Source organism: Diprion similis, chromosome 13, assembly GCF_021155765.1.
Source record: "Diprion similis isolate iyDipSimi1 chromosome 13, iyDipSimi1.1, whole genome shotgun sequence".
NCBI classification, from domain to species: Eukaryota; Metazoa; Arthropoda; class Insecta; order Hymenoptera; family Diprionidae; genus Diprion; species Diprion similis.
The window spans coordinates 5,942,119-5,955,963 of NC_060117.1; the positions used below are offsets into that span (position 1 = coordinate 5,942,119).

Sequence of the window (13,845 nt, forward strand, 5' to 3'; positions counted from 1 at the left end):
TTATCTGAATTCAAAAACCATTAAAATTTAGTCAAAGTATTATCAAATCCTCCCCACAACGTTCTACGATTATTTTATTTTTCATTTAAAAATTTTTGGTGGCCATTTAAAGTGTAAACTGCTATTTTCCACGAAAAATTCCGCCATTTTGTGGGTGGGAAACCCCCTTAATGTTCAAAAAAAAATTTCAACTAAACGTTAGGGGGAGGTATTTTATATATAGAAAATGTGTACCAAGTTTGAAATAAATCGGTCAAGTAGTTTGTAAATGGCAGCGTTGACTGAATCGAATCTCACTCGTCTATGCTATAAGGGTAGTACTAGATAAAAACGGTGGCGTTGGTTCTCACACTATTTCGTTCGCCAATAGCATTGCAGCATAACTGTAGCAATTCAAATTCTGTCGATAGTCATTTCGAACGGTCGCACGAGATAACCTCGCATCATATTTATGTCTGGTAATACCTACTCGCTACTGCTCTCATTTCCTAAATTTTATATCTACGTAGAGTTAAATCAATTATTAAACAAATTCGTTTCGTAATAAGATTCGACGGAATATTCTGGTACGTATATACAGCGATCCTCTGTAAAACATTTGAAGTTCACTAACATTCGAATTTCGGTGTATAACTTCGATTGTTTATTAATTTTAGAGGGAGAGTATTTTCAATTTTTGTTAGAAACCAAATCGAACATGTTATCTCTGAAATGAATTACACGTTTTTATATTTGTCGATGTAAATAGTATCGAAAATTTCCAAAAGTTCCACCTTTGTACGTATTTTTTATATCTTAGAAACTTTTCGGACTATATCGTTATTGTCATTTTATATTCAAGGTCCGAATTGATTGAACCTGTATTGTTTTTTGTGATAAAGTTTACATTTTAAGTCTAGATCCAGACAATTATTTTCTAGGATAGTGCACGGGGATATTTATTGGCTAGCTATATAGAATCGAATTCTATTTGTGCATTCTAAGTCTATACAAGTATTAAATCCATCGGCACATGTAATATAGCTGAAATAGATTGCAATCAACCGATGCACGCAGCTTTGAAACCCCTAGCTTGGCTGGAGGGAACATGGAAAGCAGAGAATACAGGAGAAGGCAAATTTCCAACGATTAAGCCGTTTAACTTTTGCGAGGAAATTAATTTCTCCTCGATTGGTCAACCGATGTTGAACTATGTGGGTCAGAGCTGGCATTCGGAAAAGAAAAAGCCAATGCACAGAGAAGTTGGTTTTTTGAAAATAATTCCTGGTTCAAATAAAGTTTCTCTTATTCTGGCACATAACTTCGGCTTGACCACAATCGAGGAAGGCAACGTCAACGATTTTGAAATAATATTAAAAAGTACAAACGTTTCAAGAATGTCTGAGGGGTGCAAAGAACCTGCGGTTCTTAAGGTAATTCTAATCAATTCCCAAATCACCTTGAAGTAAAATCACCCAATTGAGATGACAAGAAATTCAACTTTTGGGAAAATGGATTAGCGGTTTAGAATACGCAATATTAGTTGAATGGAATAATATTCTGTAGAGCGTTATCGTTTATAGCCAAATTCCGTCACAGTTAATCATGGTTACAGAAAAATTTACGATGCTTCTAAAATTTTCCATGCATTAGATAATTTTTACTTATGGTTATAGACTGAACGAGAATTTCGACTGGTTGGATCTCTGCTAGAGCAGACTATTCGTATGGCTACTACAAATGTAGGCGAGACGTCGGAGCATATTCGCACCGTTTACCAGAAGATTGAAAAGTAACTTTTGCTTTGAGACTGAAACAAAGGTAACGGCATAACACACTAAATCTTGTTTTATAATGAAGCTTATGTCGATACGTTTTCTTAGCATTTAGGTACAGTTGCATTAAGATCATATTTTGATTCAGCGAATATTTATTTATCATGTAGCGATGGAAGTGTAAAAAGTTTACTGTTATCATCTTGAATACCTGATACTTGTGTCAGCATGAAATCTGACAAATTTGTAATCTGCTGTGCAGAAATTTAATTATCTTATATTCCTCAATGTAATGTAATTAGAAAATAGTCACTTGCAGTGTAGCAAGAAATGTATTAAAAGAATTCGGGAATATTATCTAAAGCTACTTCTGCTTATAGTTGATTACTACCGTTTGAATAACTACATTTTCCTTTTGCATGAAACTCGTGTTTCAACTCTGCAGACAGTTTTGAAACGAGTAAAGAATTTTGCATTCTGTTGTTGAAAATCCAGTGTCATCTCATGACACTGAAATTAGATAACAAACTCCTTGCCTTTAATGTATTCATGCGTTACACGTGTTGTTGCGATGAAGAATAACCTTGACTTAATTTCCTTAGGCTGTTAAAAGAGGTAATCTATATCACCTGCTTTCCTCTACTTGATGGATCGCTTAATACTGGCGTAAGATTTATGAAGAATAATACTGATTTGATAATTACGTATATTATCGAACTTGTATAAAATCAGGATTGTAAGTTAACAGGAACAGTTTCACTATGAATTCATCAAAAAAGATTGCTCCATTTAGTCTCTTTTTATTTTGGCCAGTTGGTATTAGATACTGAAACTAGTCATTCTTTTTTGAGATCTTTTTGGGAGTAGATTTTCTACATAACAATCCGAATGTCTTGTGTATTAAAAATAACGTCAAGATCAGTAATAACAAGATTGCACATCCTACATCCAGTAAAAAATACTGAATGAAATTTTGCTCAGTTACAGTTGCTTTGAGAAGCTTTGCGCCTCCGTTTTTGAGAACGTATTCTACCCAATGTACAGCTGCATCCAATGGATGATTCATTTCACCCTTCCAGTAGGCAGATACCTGAAAATGAGAAAAGACAGTTTTTGAAATTGGTTAAAGGAAATGCATGGCCAAGCCTCGAATAGTTACGTGTTGCACATTAACCACCTTTTTCACATTATCTCGGTATTTTGGATTTGTTGCAACATTTATCACAGCGTTATAGACTTGGTCTTCTGTCATAGTTAGAAAATCCACAAACTCTGCGTATCCTTTCGACTCTGCAATCTTGATGTTACGCTTTTGATCTCCGAACAGTGGTATACCAACAATGGGTACTTCATGGTAAACCGTTTCCATTAAACTCGATATCCCGCCGTGCGTAACGAAGACTTTGAGATTGGGGTGTGCTAATAAGGCATGCCAATTTTCCATTAATAAGTGTTCACACTCAATCCTTGGTCATTCACGTCGTCAGTACACTTAACATATTGTTACTTACAGAGTATGTCATTCTGCGGAAGCCATTTTCCTATCCGAACATTTTTTGGCTTGTTCTCCATGGTGTCATTTTCCCATTTCCACAAAACGTTGTAAGGAAGTCTTTTGAAAGCTCCCTTTAGTACCTTTATCGTGTTGGCTGGCATAAGTATGCTTTGCATTGCCGAGCCCAAGCTAAACAGAATCACGCCGTTTTCCGAGGAGTCTATGTATTGTCGCAAGTCCTGCAAATAATGTTGAATCAAAAATGTTTCATCAACGCTTGTTTCAGTTTCCCGATAAGACTAGCTATCTTAAATAACCTACAGAAGGTAACGGTTTCGATGACTTCAAGTGCATTCCGGCGACGTTTTTCATATTTTCCATGTATGGCCGTGGGGTAGAAAATATGTGGTGAGAATTCAATAGAATGAAATCCGCTTGGCTCTCAATTTCTTCTAATGACGGAATCTCCTTCTCGGAGTCTGATAAATATTTATTCGCAAGTGCCTGTTGTTGGGGCATGTAGTAATATTTTCTGGTAATGTCAAAATATAAATTCGCGACGGTGTTGAGAAGTCTTTCGTAAAACGTCATTCTGTCTCCAAGTCTGAAATGTAGGGAAAAATAATAAGTCCATATGCTTGATTAAGGTTTCATACTATTTACCGTCACCTTGTTGAACCTGATGTATGACTTTTCATCTCTGAACAACTGGCTAATAAGTAATCAATTGGATGCCACTCTTTTATCTCAATTTACATTTCACCGTCGAACGTACATCACCAATGTGAAAAGAACTTACGGTAAAAATTCACTTGGCACGTAGCTGTATGGTGCTGAATTTCCAAAGATTCCATTGATTGTAGCCGTAGGTCCAAATGCGCTGATTAAAACCAAGGGACATTTAAATTTATGAACATAGGCGAGAAAGGCCTCGTTGAAGAATTGCTCCAAAATGATAATATCGAACTTTTCTTCAGACTTTATCAGAGCTTGAGCTTCAGTAGTATTCAAAGCCATTTCCGTCGTCATGGTTCCCATGTGATAAAGGAAAATATGTGCCAAGAAGATGTTCATATTTATATAAGTCGAGATATCTTCATGATCTTTAAAAAAGAATAGAGAATTATATATTTTCACTAATCCTACATGTTTCACGCTTTTACTCTTTACTTTTCAGTGAAAACCATTTTCTACTAACTGGATAAGGGAATGGAATCGTATGTGATCTCTTTGTAGTTCGACGCGTTGAAGCCGGTGTTAAACGGCACAAACACTGTAACGTCGTGTCCTTTTTTCGCAAGGGCATGCATCAGGGGTGAAGTTACCGAGAGATGAGATCTTCCAGGGATAGGAAAAAGTCCCAAAATACGGGCACCTTCTCCCCGCCAGGCAAGGCAGAGAAGGAAGCATGTCGCGATAAGATTCATCTGAAAACCACACATTATGTCGTTTCTTAGATCGGCTAGGATGATGTCAAGTTTCGATACTGGATTGACGGGCGTCTGGGTGGTGGAAAAAATTCTGCTGACTCAAGAAGCTCAATTCAAGGTTTAGACGTCTGAAAAAGTGACTTGAAGTTTGAGAATTCATTTCTCTGTTAGGAGGGGGGGTCAGGGTTTACACTTTCGAAAAATCTATTTTTTTTTTTTGTCTCATCTTATTGTTAAACATTTCAAGAATATATTCTCAAAATTTTAAGTCTATCTGAGCAAAACTCTTGAGGGGGGGGTAAGGGTTTCAGCGTAAGAAAAAAACACTTTTTTTTGTGAATTTTTATTGAAAGTATGGATTGAGCAAATTTATTGAAACCTTTCGTACATTATTAAGCATACTTTTAACACAATTCTGTCATTTTTTCATGCAGAAATATTGCAAAACAAGCCGGTGACAGAGCTTTTTTTCTTCACTTTTTTAGCTCAATAAACTTTAAACGCGTTTTTCTCAAAACTGGTTTTTCAAAGTCCGTGTTCACTGCCATTTACAAACTACTTGACCGATTCATTCCAAACTTGGTACACATTTTCTACATATAAAATACCTCCCCCCAACGTTTAGTTAAAATTTTTTTTAACATTAAGGGGGTTTCCCACCCACAAAATGGCGGAATTTTTCGTGGAAAATAACAGTTTACACTTTAGATGGCCACCAAAAATTTTTAAATGACAAAAAAAATAATCGTAGAACGTTGGGGGGAGGATTTGATAATACTTTGACTAAATTTTAATGGTTTTCGATTTCAGATCATTTCCGACCGAGATATAGTGAACACCGCAAATAGTTTTTTTTCTCAGACGTTCTGGGGCAAGCTCTGTCACCGGCTTGTTTTGCAATATTTCTGCATGAAAAAATGACAGAATATTGTTAAAAGTATGCTTAATAATGTACAAAAGGTTTCAATGAATTTTCTCAGTCCATAGTTTCAAAAAAAATTCACAAAAAAAGTGTTTTTTTTTTTACGCTGAAACCCTTACCCCCCCCCCCCCCCCCCCCCTTAATCGATTCTAGTAAAATCTCGATCAACACCAGTTTGATTAAAACAAACCTCAAGAGATAAGAATTTAATAATTGATTGTCAAGATTCAAATTCCTGAAATTCGCCTCTCTCTTCAAACGTCAGCACAAATTGATTTGTTCAGTTCATTTTAAGTTATGAAAAAAAAAGAAAAAAAATCAAAAGACATCGAAAATCTCAATGTACCTTACATTATAAATTCAAATCACCTCCCAGCACCAGTTAATATTATCCAAAAATTTTTGTATTTATCGGGGAATTTTTTTTCTCTAATATGAACATATTTTTCTGGTGCAATCGAAAAGATTCTAAAACTACCAAAATAACGAACACCTCAGTGTGTATCTCATTTTTATCTACTTGGTCAGTACTATGAAAAAATCTTGATGCCCCCCCCCCCCCCCCCCCCCCCCCCACCTATTTTCACAAAGCTTTCGTCTATTTCCCCAAAAATTACCTGCCTGAAGCGTATTAATATTCACACTTGCAATGATTTTCAACAATAATCTGATTGCACTGTTTAATTCTTGGTCTGAAAACTTGACTTTCTGTATAATACACTCATCACTTGAACCAATCTCAGCTAACTAAACCGTATATAAACTGTTATCCGTACAAACAAATTATCTCTTCAAAATCGTTTCCCAAGATAATGATTATAGTTGTTCAATAATAATAATCTTAATCTCTACGATGATTGCGCACCTTTTTAGTACACCGTGACTTGATAGCTTAGAATTCTTTGCTGCTGTGTCATGTATATGTGCTGACGATGCTTCCATCATTACATATCTTTATTCTAAGACGTAGGAAAGCCATGAATATCGAGGAGCTGATCAGTTGAGGAATAATTGTTTATTTCATCCGAAATCAGACAGGGAATTGCTAAAAGACGCTTAGAAATCGCTCGAATCGTATGCTTACTGATTTTCTTATGATTTCTCAAAATGTATGTGAAATCTTGGGGAATTACCTAAAAAATCACGTGATTTCGGAAATCACTGGGAATCACTCATCCACTTTACAAGCAAGCATTTGTATGCATTTATCCAAAGTCTATGTGTATAGATTAGGGTGATTTTTTTTCGACTATTTTTGTTTCTGTCTCCACCTAAAATTTTTTTGAATATTTTGAAAATAATTCACCGAAAGTTATAGCGCTAAATATTAATATTAAATACACTTTTCCCGGGTGTGAAAATATTTTTCATAGAAAATACACGTAAGGTGAAATTTTTTTTAATTTAAATGTTTTTTTTTTTTTTATCGAATCAAACGGTAGATTCGAAATTAGTAGAAATCACACGAAATCGCAGGTAATCCCATTGATTCGGAAATCACGGAAATCGCTGTCGAAATCACAAATTTGACTTTTCGAAATGTTTTAGTTACCAGTAATTTTGTTTTAGAAATATTTCTTCTGCAAAGGAATCGGGATGATTCGTTACTACCGCAGAGTGTCTTATGTCAAAAACCGCGTGAGGAATGATTAACGTCTTGATTTCGTACATACGAATACTCGGGTAACGCATTTTGACCGGCTATTTAGTTTTTTCAAGTCTCGTATGAAATTTTTTTAGTTTTTCACATCTCAGGAACCCGCCTCGAATTTTAGATGAATTAAAAAATTGGTTCTGGTTGTTTAAGAATTTTTGAAAAGGTCAAGAATATTTTTTTCCTCAAGTTTGGGAAATGCTTTCCACACATAAAGAAAATAACGTTCTAAAAATTTGAACTGAAAATATGAATTTTTAAATGTCTGAATGTATATAGTATTTCAAGAGATTCGAAAATTCTTGAGTGATCCTTAAAAATTCATATTTTGAGCGAAAATTTGTAGAATATCATTATTGCATCTGTGGAAACAATTTTTGCTATGAAAAACAAATTGAAAATGGAAAAAAAATTTTGTTTTGTCCATTTTCAAACTTTTCAAAATTCTTTACCAACCCCGAAAATTTTTTTCCAATTAACATAAAATTTGGGGAAAGCTCCTGAAATGTAACAAACTCGCAAATTTTGATAAACACATCTGTTGTTAAAGTGCGCATGAGTTATTGTGGCAACTTGACTTTGTACACTGCGTGATTTTCAACAGATTTTCAATGCAGAAAACCAAAAACCGCAGAAATATTCCCAGTAAAAAATTTAACGGCCACTTACCGCAAGCTTCAATCTTATCTATAAGATTAAAATTATAGTTTAGCGTTGAGCAACTGACCGTTTCGACATAAGCACAAGTCTAACTTTGTGTCGTGCAGGTTATTACGCAGAGAATAAGTTAACCGCTTCTACGTCCTTGCCGAGAACAAACCTTTCGACCAATTATCGCTGAAGAGTGCCAAATGTGACGTCAGTCTCGCACTTAACCACATTCGGTTTATATACTCACAATCAAATAATATACCAGAGTGAAGACCGAGGTGAAGACTTTTTCTTCGACCGCTTTTTCATGTTCTCTCACATAATTTAAGGGGGAGGGGGGCAGGGGTCGGGGTCCATCGACTAAAGTAGCTACCAGAACTACGGATCGTAGATTGTTGTCAATATTTTTTTTTTTTTTTTTTTTTTTTTTTTTTTTTTTTTTTTTTTTTTTTTTAATGCTGTTTTGTGTTTCAAAAAACAAAATCACGGCAAGAAAAAAAATTATTTGACCCTGGTCGATTTTGTATACACGACCCCGAAACAAAATATATATATATATATATATATCGAAAATCTGAAACGATCGATTGTTTGGAACGATAAATAGAGTCTGTACAACAAATTTCATTTTGAAAAAATCCAAAGTTTCGATTTTGAAAGATTTTTCAATGCCGCTATTTTTTTATTTTTTTTTTTATTTTGTCAAGTATAGTCAATTTTGTGTAAGAAAAAAGGTCCTGTACTGTTTATAGCTATCATGGATAGTTTAGGGTTTAGGTACACTTACAAGACAAAAAAAAAAAAAAAAAAAAAAAAAAAAAAAAAAAAAAAAAAAACGCTCTCTTTTGAGACCTTTTTTGAAGATAGTTTTCATTATCGATTGATCAATATTTGTCAGTTCAAAAGATACACATTTCAAGAAGTTAGTCACTTTTAAATGTAAAAAAAAGTGATAAATAACCGAGTTAAAGTGAATCTTTTAGAGGCCCAAAAAAAAAAAATAGCTATTTATGTGGCATGCCCGTAAACCGCCTGTTTTTTTGGCAAGGATAAAGATTTCAGGACGAGATGAAGGCGAGCCGGAAGCGAGTACTGAAATTATCCGAGCCAAAAAACGGTATACGGGCATGCCACATACAATATTTTTTACGCTATGGGCATTGAAAAGTAAAACGAAGAGTGAGGTTATGTCGCGATCTGTTCGACGAAGCTACTTTATTCGGCAGTTTGGGATGCGCACTTCGAACTGCGCATCAAAACTGCGGAATAAAGACTTTATTCCGCAACTTTGTTCGCTGCCGTATAAAGCGTCACTTTACGGAACGAAAACTGCCACAAAAAGTGGACTTTTCAATGCCCATGCCGTAAAAAAAGTTATTTTGCGATTTATTGAACCGTTGTTTTTTTTATAAATCTTTGAAGTCGATTGCAAATGCCAATTATTAACCATCTAAAAAAATTCTCAAAAATCCAGCGGATGACACAAAACACCCGCCGTTAAGGAAAACGTAGAAATTTTTTTTATTTTTAAACACTGATTTATTTTATTGCCTGTTTACATTTCATGATAGAAAAAATAAATCACATATGTACGTAAAAGTTGTAGTAACATTGTACAGTAATAATTGAATTATATGATTTCATGCAACTTCTGATACTCTTATATTATAAACACAAATTGATAGTACAAATACATTTATACTTATTACTACGGAAGTTGTACACATATTATCGCGAGGATACGTGAAATATCAATTATTTACCGATTGAAACGTCTCATTTACCGTGAGAGCAGCGTGAATCAAGCCCATTTATCATTTGACTTCGTTGAAAGAAGCAGTCAACAGAGAATACAAGGAACCGTAAGCCTTGGGCTTAGTGTCATTTAGTTTCTTAAATCTTCTGTTTTAGTGACTGATTATTTTATACTCGCGGTTAGAAAACAGGTTCTGACATCACGAATATTTTTATCGATAGTTCCGTAGGAATCTTAACTATGTCAATAAAGTCACGGACGTATAATAAGGAAACTCCTTTCATGGAACACATTGAAAATTATTTATGCCTTAGGCCATAATTGTAAAATCATTAACGTTATTTCCCAAATAGTTGATAAATCACGTGACACACCTTGTAACAAAGATTTCTGGCTTCATCGTGATATAATATTACGTTCTAATTTGTATGGAATCGAGATTGATTCTCAACACCTAATTCTGGTGATGAATATGTTGTTGGAACAGATTGACGATGTGTTGAAGAAATAGATAGTAGTGCACTGCATTTCGTCTTGCTTTCATTTTTTACAACTCAGATTCTACAACTATTCAGTCTTCTTTAAGTTCATTTTGGGACTTGATTTTTCGGATAATAATCCGAAAGACTTGCGTATTAAAAATAACGTCAAGGTCAGTAATAGCAAGATTGTAAATCCTATATCCAGTAAAAAATACTGAATGAAATTTTGCTCGATTACAGCTGCTTTGAGAAATTTTGAACCTCCGTTTTTGAGAACGTATTCTACCCAATGTACAGCTACATCCAATGGATGATTCATTTCACCCTTCCAGTAGGCCGATACCTGAAAATGAGAAAAGACAGTTTTTGAAATTGGTTAGAGGAAATGCATAGCCAAGCCTCGAATAGTTACGTGTTGCACATTAACCACCTTTTTCACATTATCTCGGTATTTTGGATTTGTTGCAACATTTATTACAACGTTGTAGACTTGTTCTTCTGTCATAGTTAGAAAATCCATGAACTCGGCGTATCCTTTCAACTCTGCAATCTTGATGTTACGCTTTTGATTTCCGTATATTGGTATACCAACAATGGATACTTCATGGTAAACCGTTTCCATTAAACTCGATATCCCGCCGTGCGTAACGAAGACTTTGAGATAGGGGTGCGCTAATAAGGCATGCCAATTTTCCATTAATAAGTGTTCACACTCAATCCTTGGTCATTCACGTCGTCAGTACACTCAACATACTGTCGCCCTACAGAGTATGTCATTCTGCGGAAGCCATTTTCCTATCCGAACATTTTTGGCTTGTCCTCCATGGTGTCATTTTCCCATTTCCACAAAACGTCGTAAAGAAGTCTTCTGAAGGCTCCCTTTAGTACTTTCATCGTGTCATCTGGCATCAGTATGCCTTGCATTGCCGAACCCAAGTTAAACAGAATCACACCGTTTTTCGAGGAGTCCATGTATTGTTGCAAGTCCTGCGAATAAAAAATCAGAAAAATGTTCTACAGCTAGAAGAACAACGTATCAAAAAATGGATCGAAGCAGGGACGGTGAGCAATGGATGGCTTGATGATTGATGGATCGGCGATTAACATAAGTTTGAGTGAGAAGGCTTTCGTCATTATAAATTTCTTTTAGTATTCTGTAAAAAAGTATCTCAAATCACATACCAAAGGCAGCGGCTTGGATGGCTTCAGATGCATCCCGCCGACAAGTTTCATGTTTGGCATATAGGATTGTGGGGCAGAGAATGCATGGTGGTTGTTCAAGAGAATGAAATCCGCTTGGTTCTCGATGTCTTCCAAAGACGGAATCTCTTTGTCGAAATCTGATAAATATTTGTTCGCGAGTGCCTGCTGTTTGGGCATGTAGTAATATTTTCGAGCAATGCCGAAACACATGTTCACGATGGTGTTTTCAAATCGTTCAAAAAACGTCATCTTGTCTCCAAGCCTGTAGTGCGTGTGAAAAAGTGAGAAATCTGAACGCCTGATTATAGTTACTCACTGATGTGTTACGTATGAAGAAAACTTGCGGTAAAAATTCGTTTGGCACGTAGCTATATGGTGCTGAATTTCCAAAGATTCCATTGATTGTATTCGAAGTTCCAAACGTGCTAATTAAGACAACCGGACATTTGAATTTATAGACATAGGCGAAAAAGGCTTCGTTGAAGAATTGTTCCATCACGATAACATCGAACTTTTCTTCCGACTTTATCAGAGCTTGAGCTCCAGTAGTATTCAATGCCATTTTCATCGTCGAGGTTCCCATGTGATAAAGTACAGTCTGAGCCCTGCAAGGCCGAGAATGAACCATGTCGTGATCAGATGCATCTGAAAACCACATAGAACGTTATTCTGAGGTCTGTTGGGACGCTTTCAAGTGTTGATACTCGTGAAATCCGGTAGCAGAAGTAAACAACAGTGGAAGCAGACCAAAACCATCCAGAATGACTTTGTTTAATACTGTTGTCTGTCCTGTATCTAGTAAACATACTCTACCTGTTTTTATGCCTCCTATAGATGACGGTTCGTTCCAAATGTCAAATGTCTTTCCAGCAAGTTTGTGTAGACTACCGATCGAATCTTAATTTCACACACTGTCAAGTGGTTCAACTGACTTTATCGACTAGAGCATCAAGGAGAACTGAGTTATAGAAATGGTGAAGTGTTTGCATTCTTTCAAAGTCGTCTTTCGAAATGTGCTGTTTCATCGAACTACTTTACGAGGCTCATTTACAGGAAAACATATTTTAAAACGATTAGATCAACCCTACGTCATATTATGTCTTCTACGCGATGTGTAACGTCAGTGTGGTAATCAAAACTCATCGGATGCATCCATGTACATCGGACTATCTTGATTAACAGAAGGGCCGGTTACTACGCAGGTCCCAATTGAACGGGCCCTGCGTGAGGACAATGTCTTCGCAAATAGAGGAATGTTCTATGAATACATCTAACAAGCATAATAATTAAACATGGTATGACAGACATAATCAATTTCAACGAATGGAATCCGTTGTACATGAGACTTAAATTTACTGAAATCATGAGCTTTTTGCTGATAAAATGAAACACAAAGAACAATATGTTCCATTAGTTCCTGGGTTCAATTAATATCGCATCATTCATGTAGTAAAATATAATTTATTTTTGTATTATCTACGAGTATTAAAGTATCTAATGTCTCATTAAATCGAAGTTACAGACGAAAGTTTGCTGTACAGTTACGTGGTTTTGAAAGTTGCGCAACTTTCCTAGAACTAGTCGGTCTTTTCGAACTCATTTTGAGACTAGTTCATCGTTTTTGCACTTTGATCGATACGATTTGGTTCTTTTAGAGCTTTTGTCGGCACTAGTTTGGTCTTTTTTGACCTTTCGTTAGTACTATGTGGTTTTATTTCAGCTTTTATTGGTACAAGTTGGTTATTTACAACTTGTATTGGTACTAGTTCGTCTTGTTTAATCTTTCATTGATACTAGCTGGTCTTTTTTGAGCTTTTCTCGGTACTAGTTTGGTCTTTTTTGATCTTACGTTGGTACTAGGTGGTTTTATTTCAGCTTTTATTAGTACAAGTTGGTTATTTACAACTTTTATTGGTACTAGTTCGTCTTGTTTAATCTTTCATTGATACTAGCTGGTCTTTTTTGAACTTTTCTCGATACTATTTTGTTTTTATTTGACCTTACGTTGGTACTAGTTGGTTTTATTTCAGCTTTTATTGGTACAAGTTGGTTATTTACAACTTGTATTGGTATCAGTTAGTCTTGTTTAGCTTTTCTTGGTACTAGTTGGTCTTCTTTTGAGCTCTCCTAGTTACAATTTGGTCTTTGTTAGAGCTTTTCTTGGGACTAGATCGTCTGCATACAAGCAATCTACATGCTGCGCGAATTAAAATGAAGCCCAGTATCAGCGATATCATTATCGTAAAAACCACGTCTAGCAGAAGGTACTGAACAAATGTTTGCTCAGCTGCAACTGACTTCAGATGCTTCGCGCCGCCATGTCTAATGACATATTCCACCCAATGAACAGCCTCATCTAGAGGGTTGTTCATTTCATCCTTCCAGTAGGCGGATACCTGAAAACGAAGGTAGATTTTTTAGTTACTCGGGCAAAGAAACTATTTGTGAAATTAACCAAATATAGGGGAAAAAAATGTTTGCTTTTTTCTTGAATCAAA

The 13,845-nt window shown here is 35.5% G+C and overlaps 3 protein-coding genes and 1 pseudogene across 8 annotated transcripts in view; 1 reads left to right on the forward strand and 3 right to left on the reverse strand.

Moving 5' to 3' along the window:
• The first annotated feature begins 385 nt into the window (after window positions 1–385).
• Window positions 386–1,980, forward strand: LOC124414075 (peroxynitrite isomerase THAP4-like). Of its 3 annotated transcripts, none has more exons than XM_046894976.1 (3): window positions 386–566; window positions 1,024–1,412; window positions 1,656–1,980. In XM_046894976.1, exons 2-3 carry the CDS (start codon window positions 1,047–1,049, stop codon window positions 1,773–1,775), a joined length of 486 nt encoding a protein of 161 aa, XP_046750932.1. In that variant the 5' UTR covers window positions 386–566; window positions 1,024–1,046; the 3' UTR covers window positions 1,776–1,980. The 3 variants fall into 3 exon arrangements, with proteins under 3 accessions (XP_046750932.1, XP_046750930.1, XP_046750931.1); XM_046894974.1 differs by having other exon boundaries at window positions 921–1,412; window positions 1,656–1,979; XM_046894975.1 differs by having other exon boundaries at window positions 386–565; window positions 1,008–1,412; window positions 1,656–1,979.
• A 591-nt stretch (window positions 1,981–2,571) lies between these two features.
• LOC124414077 (UDP-glycosyltransferase UGT5-like) lies at window positions 2,572–6,339 on the reverse strand. Its single transcript, XM_046894977.1, has 8 exons — window positions 6,224–6,339; window positions 4,729–4,738; window positions 4,448–4,680; window positions 4,049–4,352; window positions 3,571–3,853; window positions 3,266–3,488; window positions 2,932–3,173; window positions 2,572–2,844 (listed from the first exon to the last, which is right to left on the reverse strand). The coding sequence occupies exons 3-8, from the start codon at window positions 4,674–4,676 to the stop codon at window positions 2,587–2,589; spliced, it is 1,539 nt and encodes a 512-aa protein (XP_046750933.1). The 5' UTR covers window positions 4,677–4,680; window positions 4,729–4,738; window positions 6,224–6,339; the 3' UTR covers window positions 2,572–2,586.
• Window positions 6,340–10,229: 3,890 nt separating this feature from the next.
• On the reverse strand, window positions 10,230–11,975 carry LOC124413825 (annotated as a pseudogene).
• An 813-nt stretch (window positions 11,976–12,788) lies between these two features.
• LOC124414073 (UDP-glycosyltransferase UGT5-like) overlaps window positions 12,789–13,845 on the reverse strand; it is a 28,061-nt gene continuing 27,004 nt past the window's right edge. For 3 of the 4 annotated variants that reach the window (XM_046894972.1, XM_046894970.1, XM_046894968.1), the window contains exon 7: window positions 12,789–13,743. In XM_046894972.1, coding sequence (XP_046750928.1) covers window positions 13,450–13,743 — 294 coding nt within the window. In that variant the 3' untranslated portion in view covers window positions 12,789–13,449. The remainder of the gene's footprint in view (window positions 13,744–13,845) is intronic. The other variant, XM_046894969.1, reaches the window with a different exon arrangement.

Bases quoted from the DNA above. Each gene is read 5' to 3' on its own strand.
- LOC124414075 (XM_046894976.1), top strand. From the start codon at position 1,047: ATGCACGCAGCTTTGAAACCCCTAGCTTGGCTGGAGGGAACATGGAAA. The intron at 1,413-1,655 runs GTAATTCTAATC...TTATGGTTATAG, and splicing joins AAGAACCTGCGGTTCTTAAG to ACTGAACGAGAATTTCGACT.
- LOC124414077 (XM_046894977.1), bottom strand. From the start codon at position 4,676: ATGAATCTTATCGCGACATGCTTCCTTCTCTGCCTTGCCTGGCGGGGA. The intron at 3,854-4,048 runs GTAAGTTCTTTT...CCTACATTTCAG, and splicing joins GTGCCAAGTGAATTTTTACC to ACTTGGAGACAGAATGACGT. The intron at 3,489-3,570 runs GTAGGTTATTTA...CATTATTTGCAG, and splicing joins CATCGAAACCGTTACCTTCT to GACTTGCGACAATACATAGA.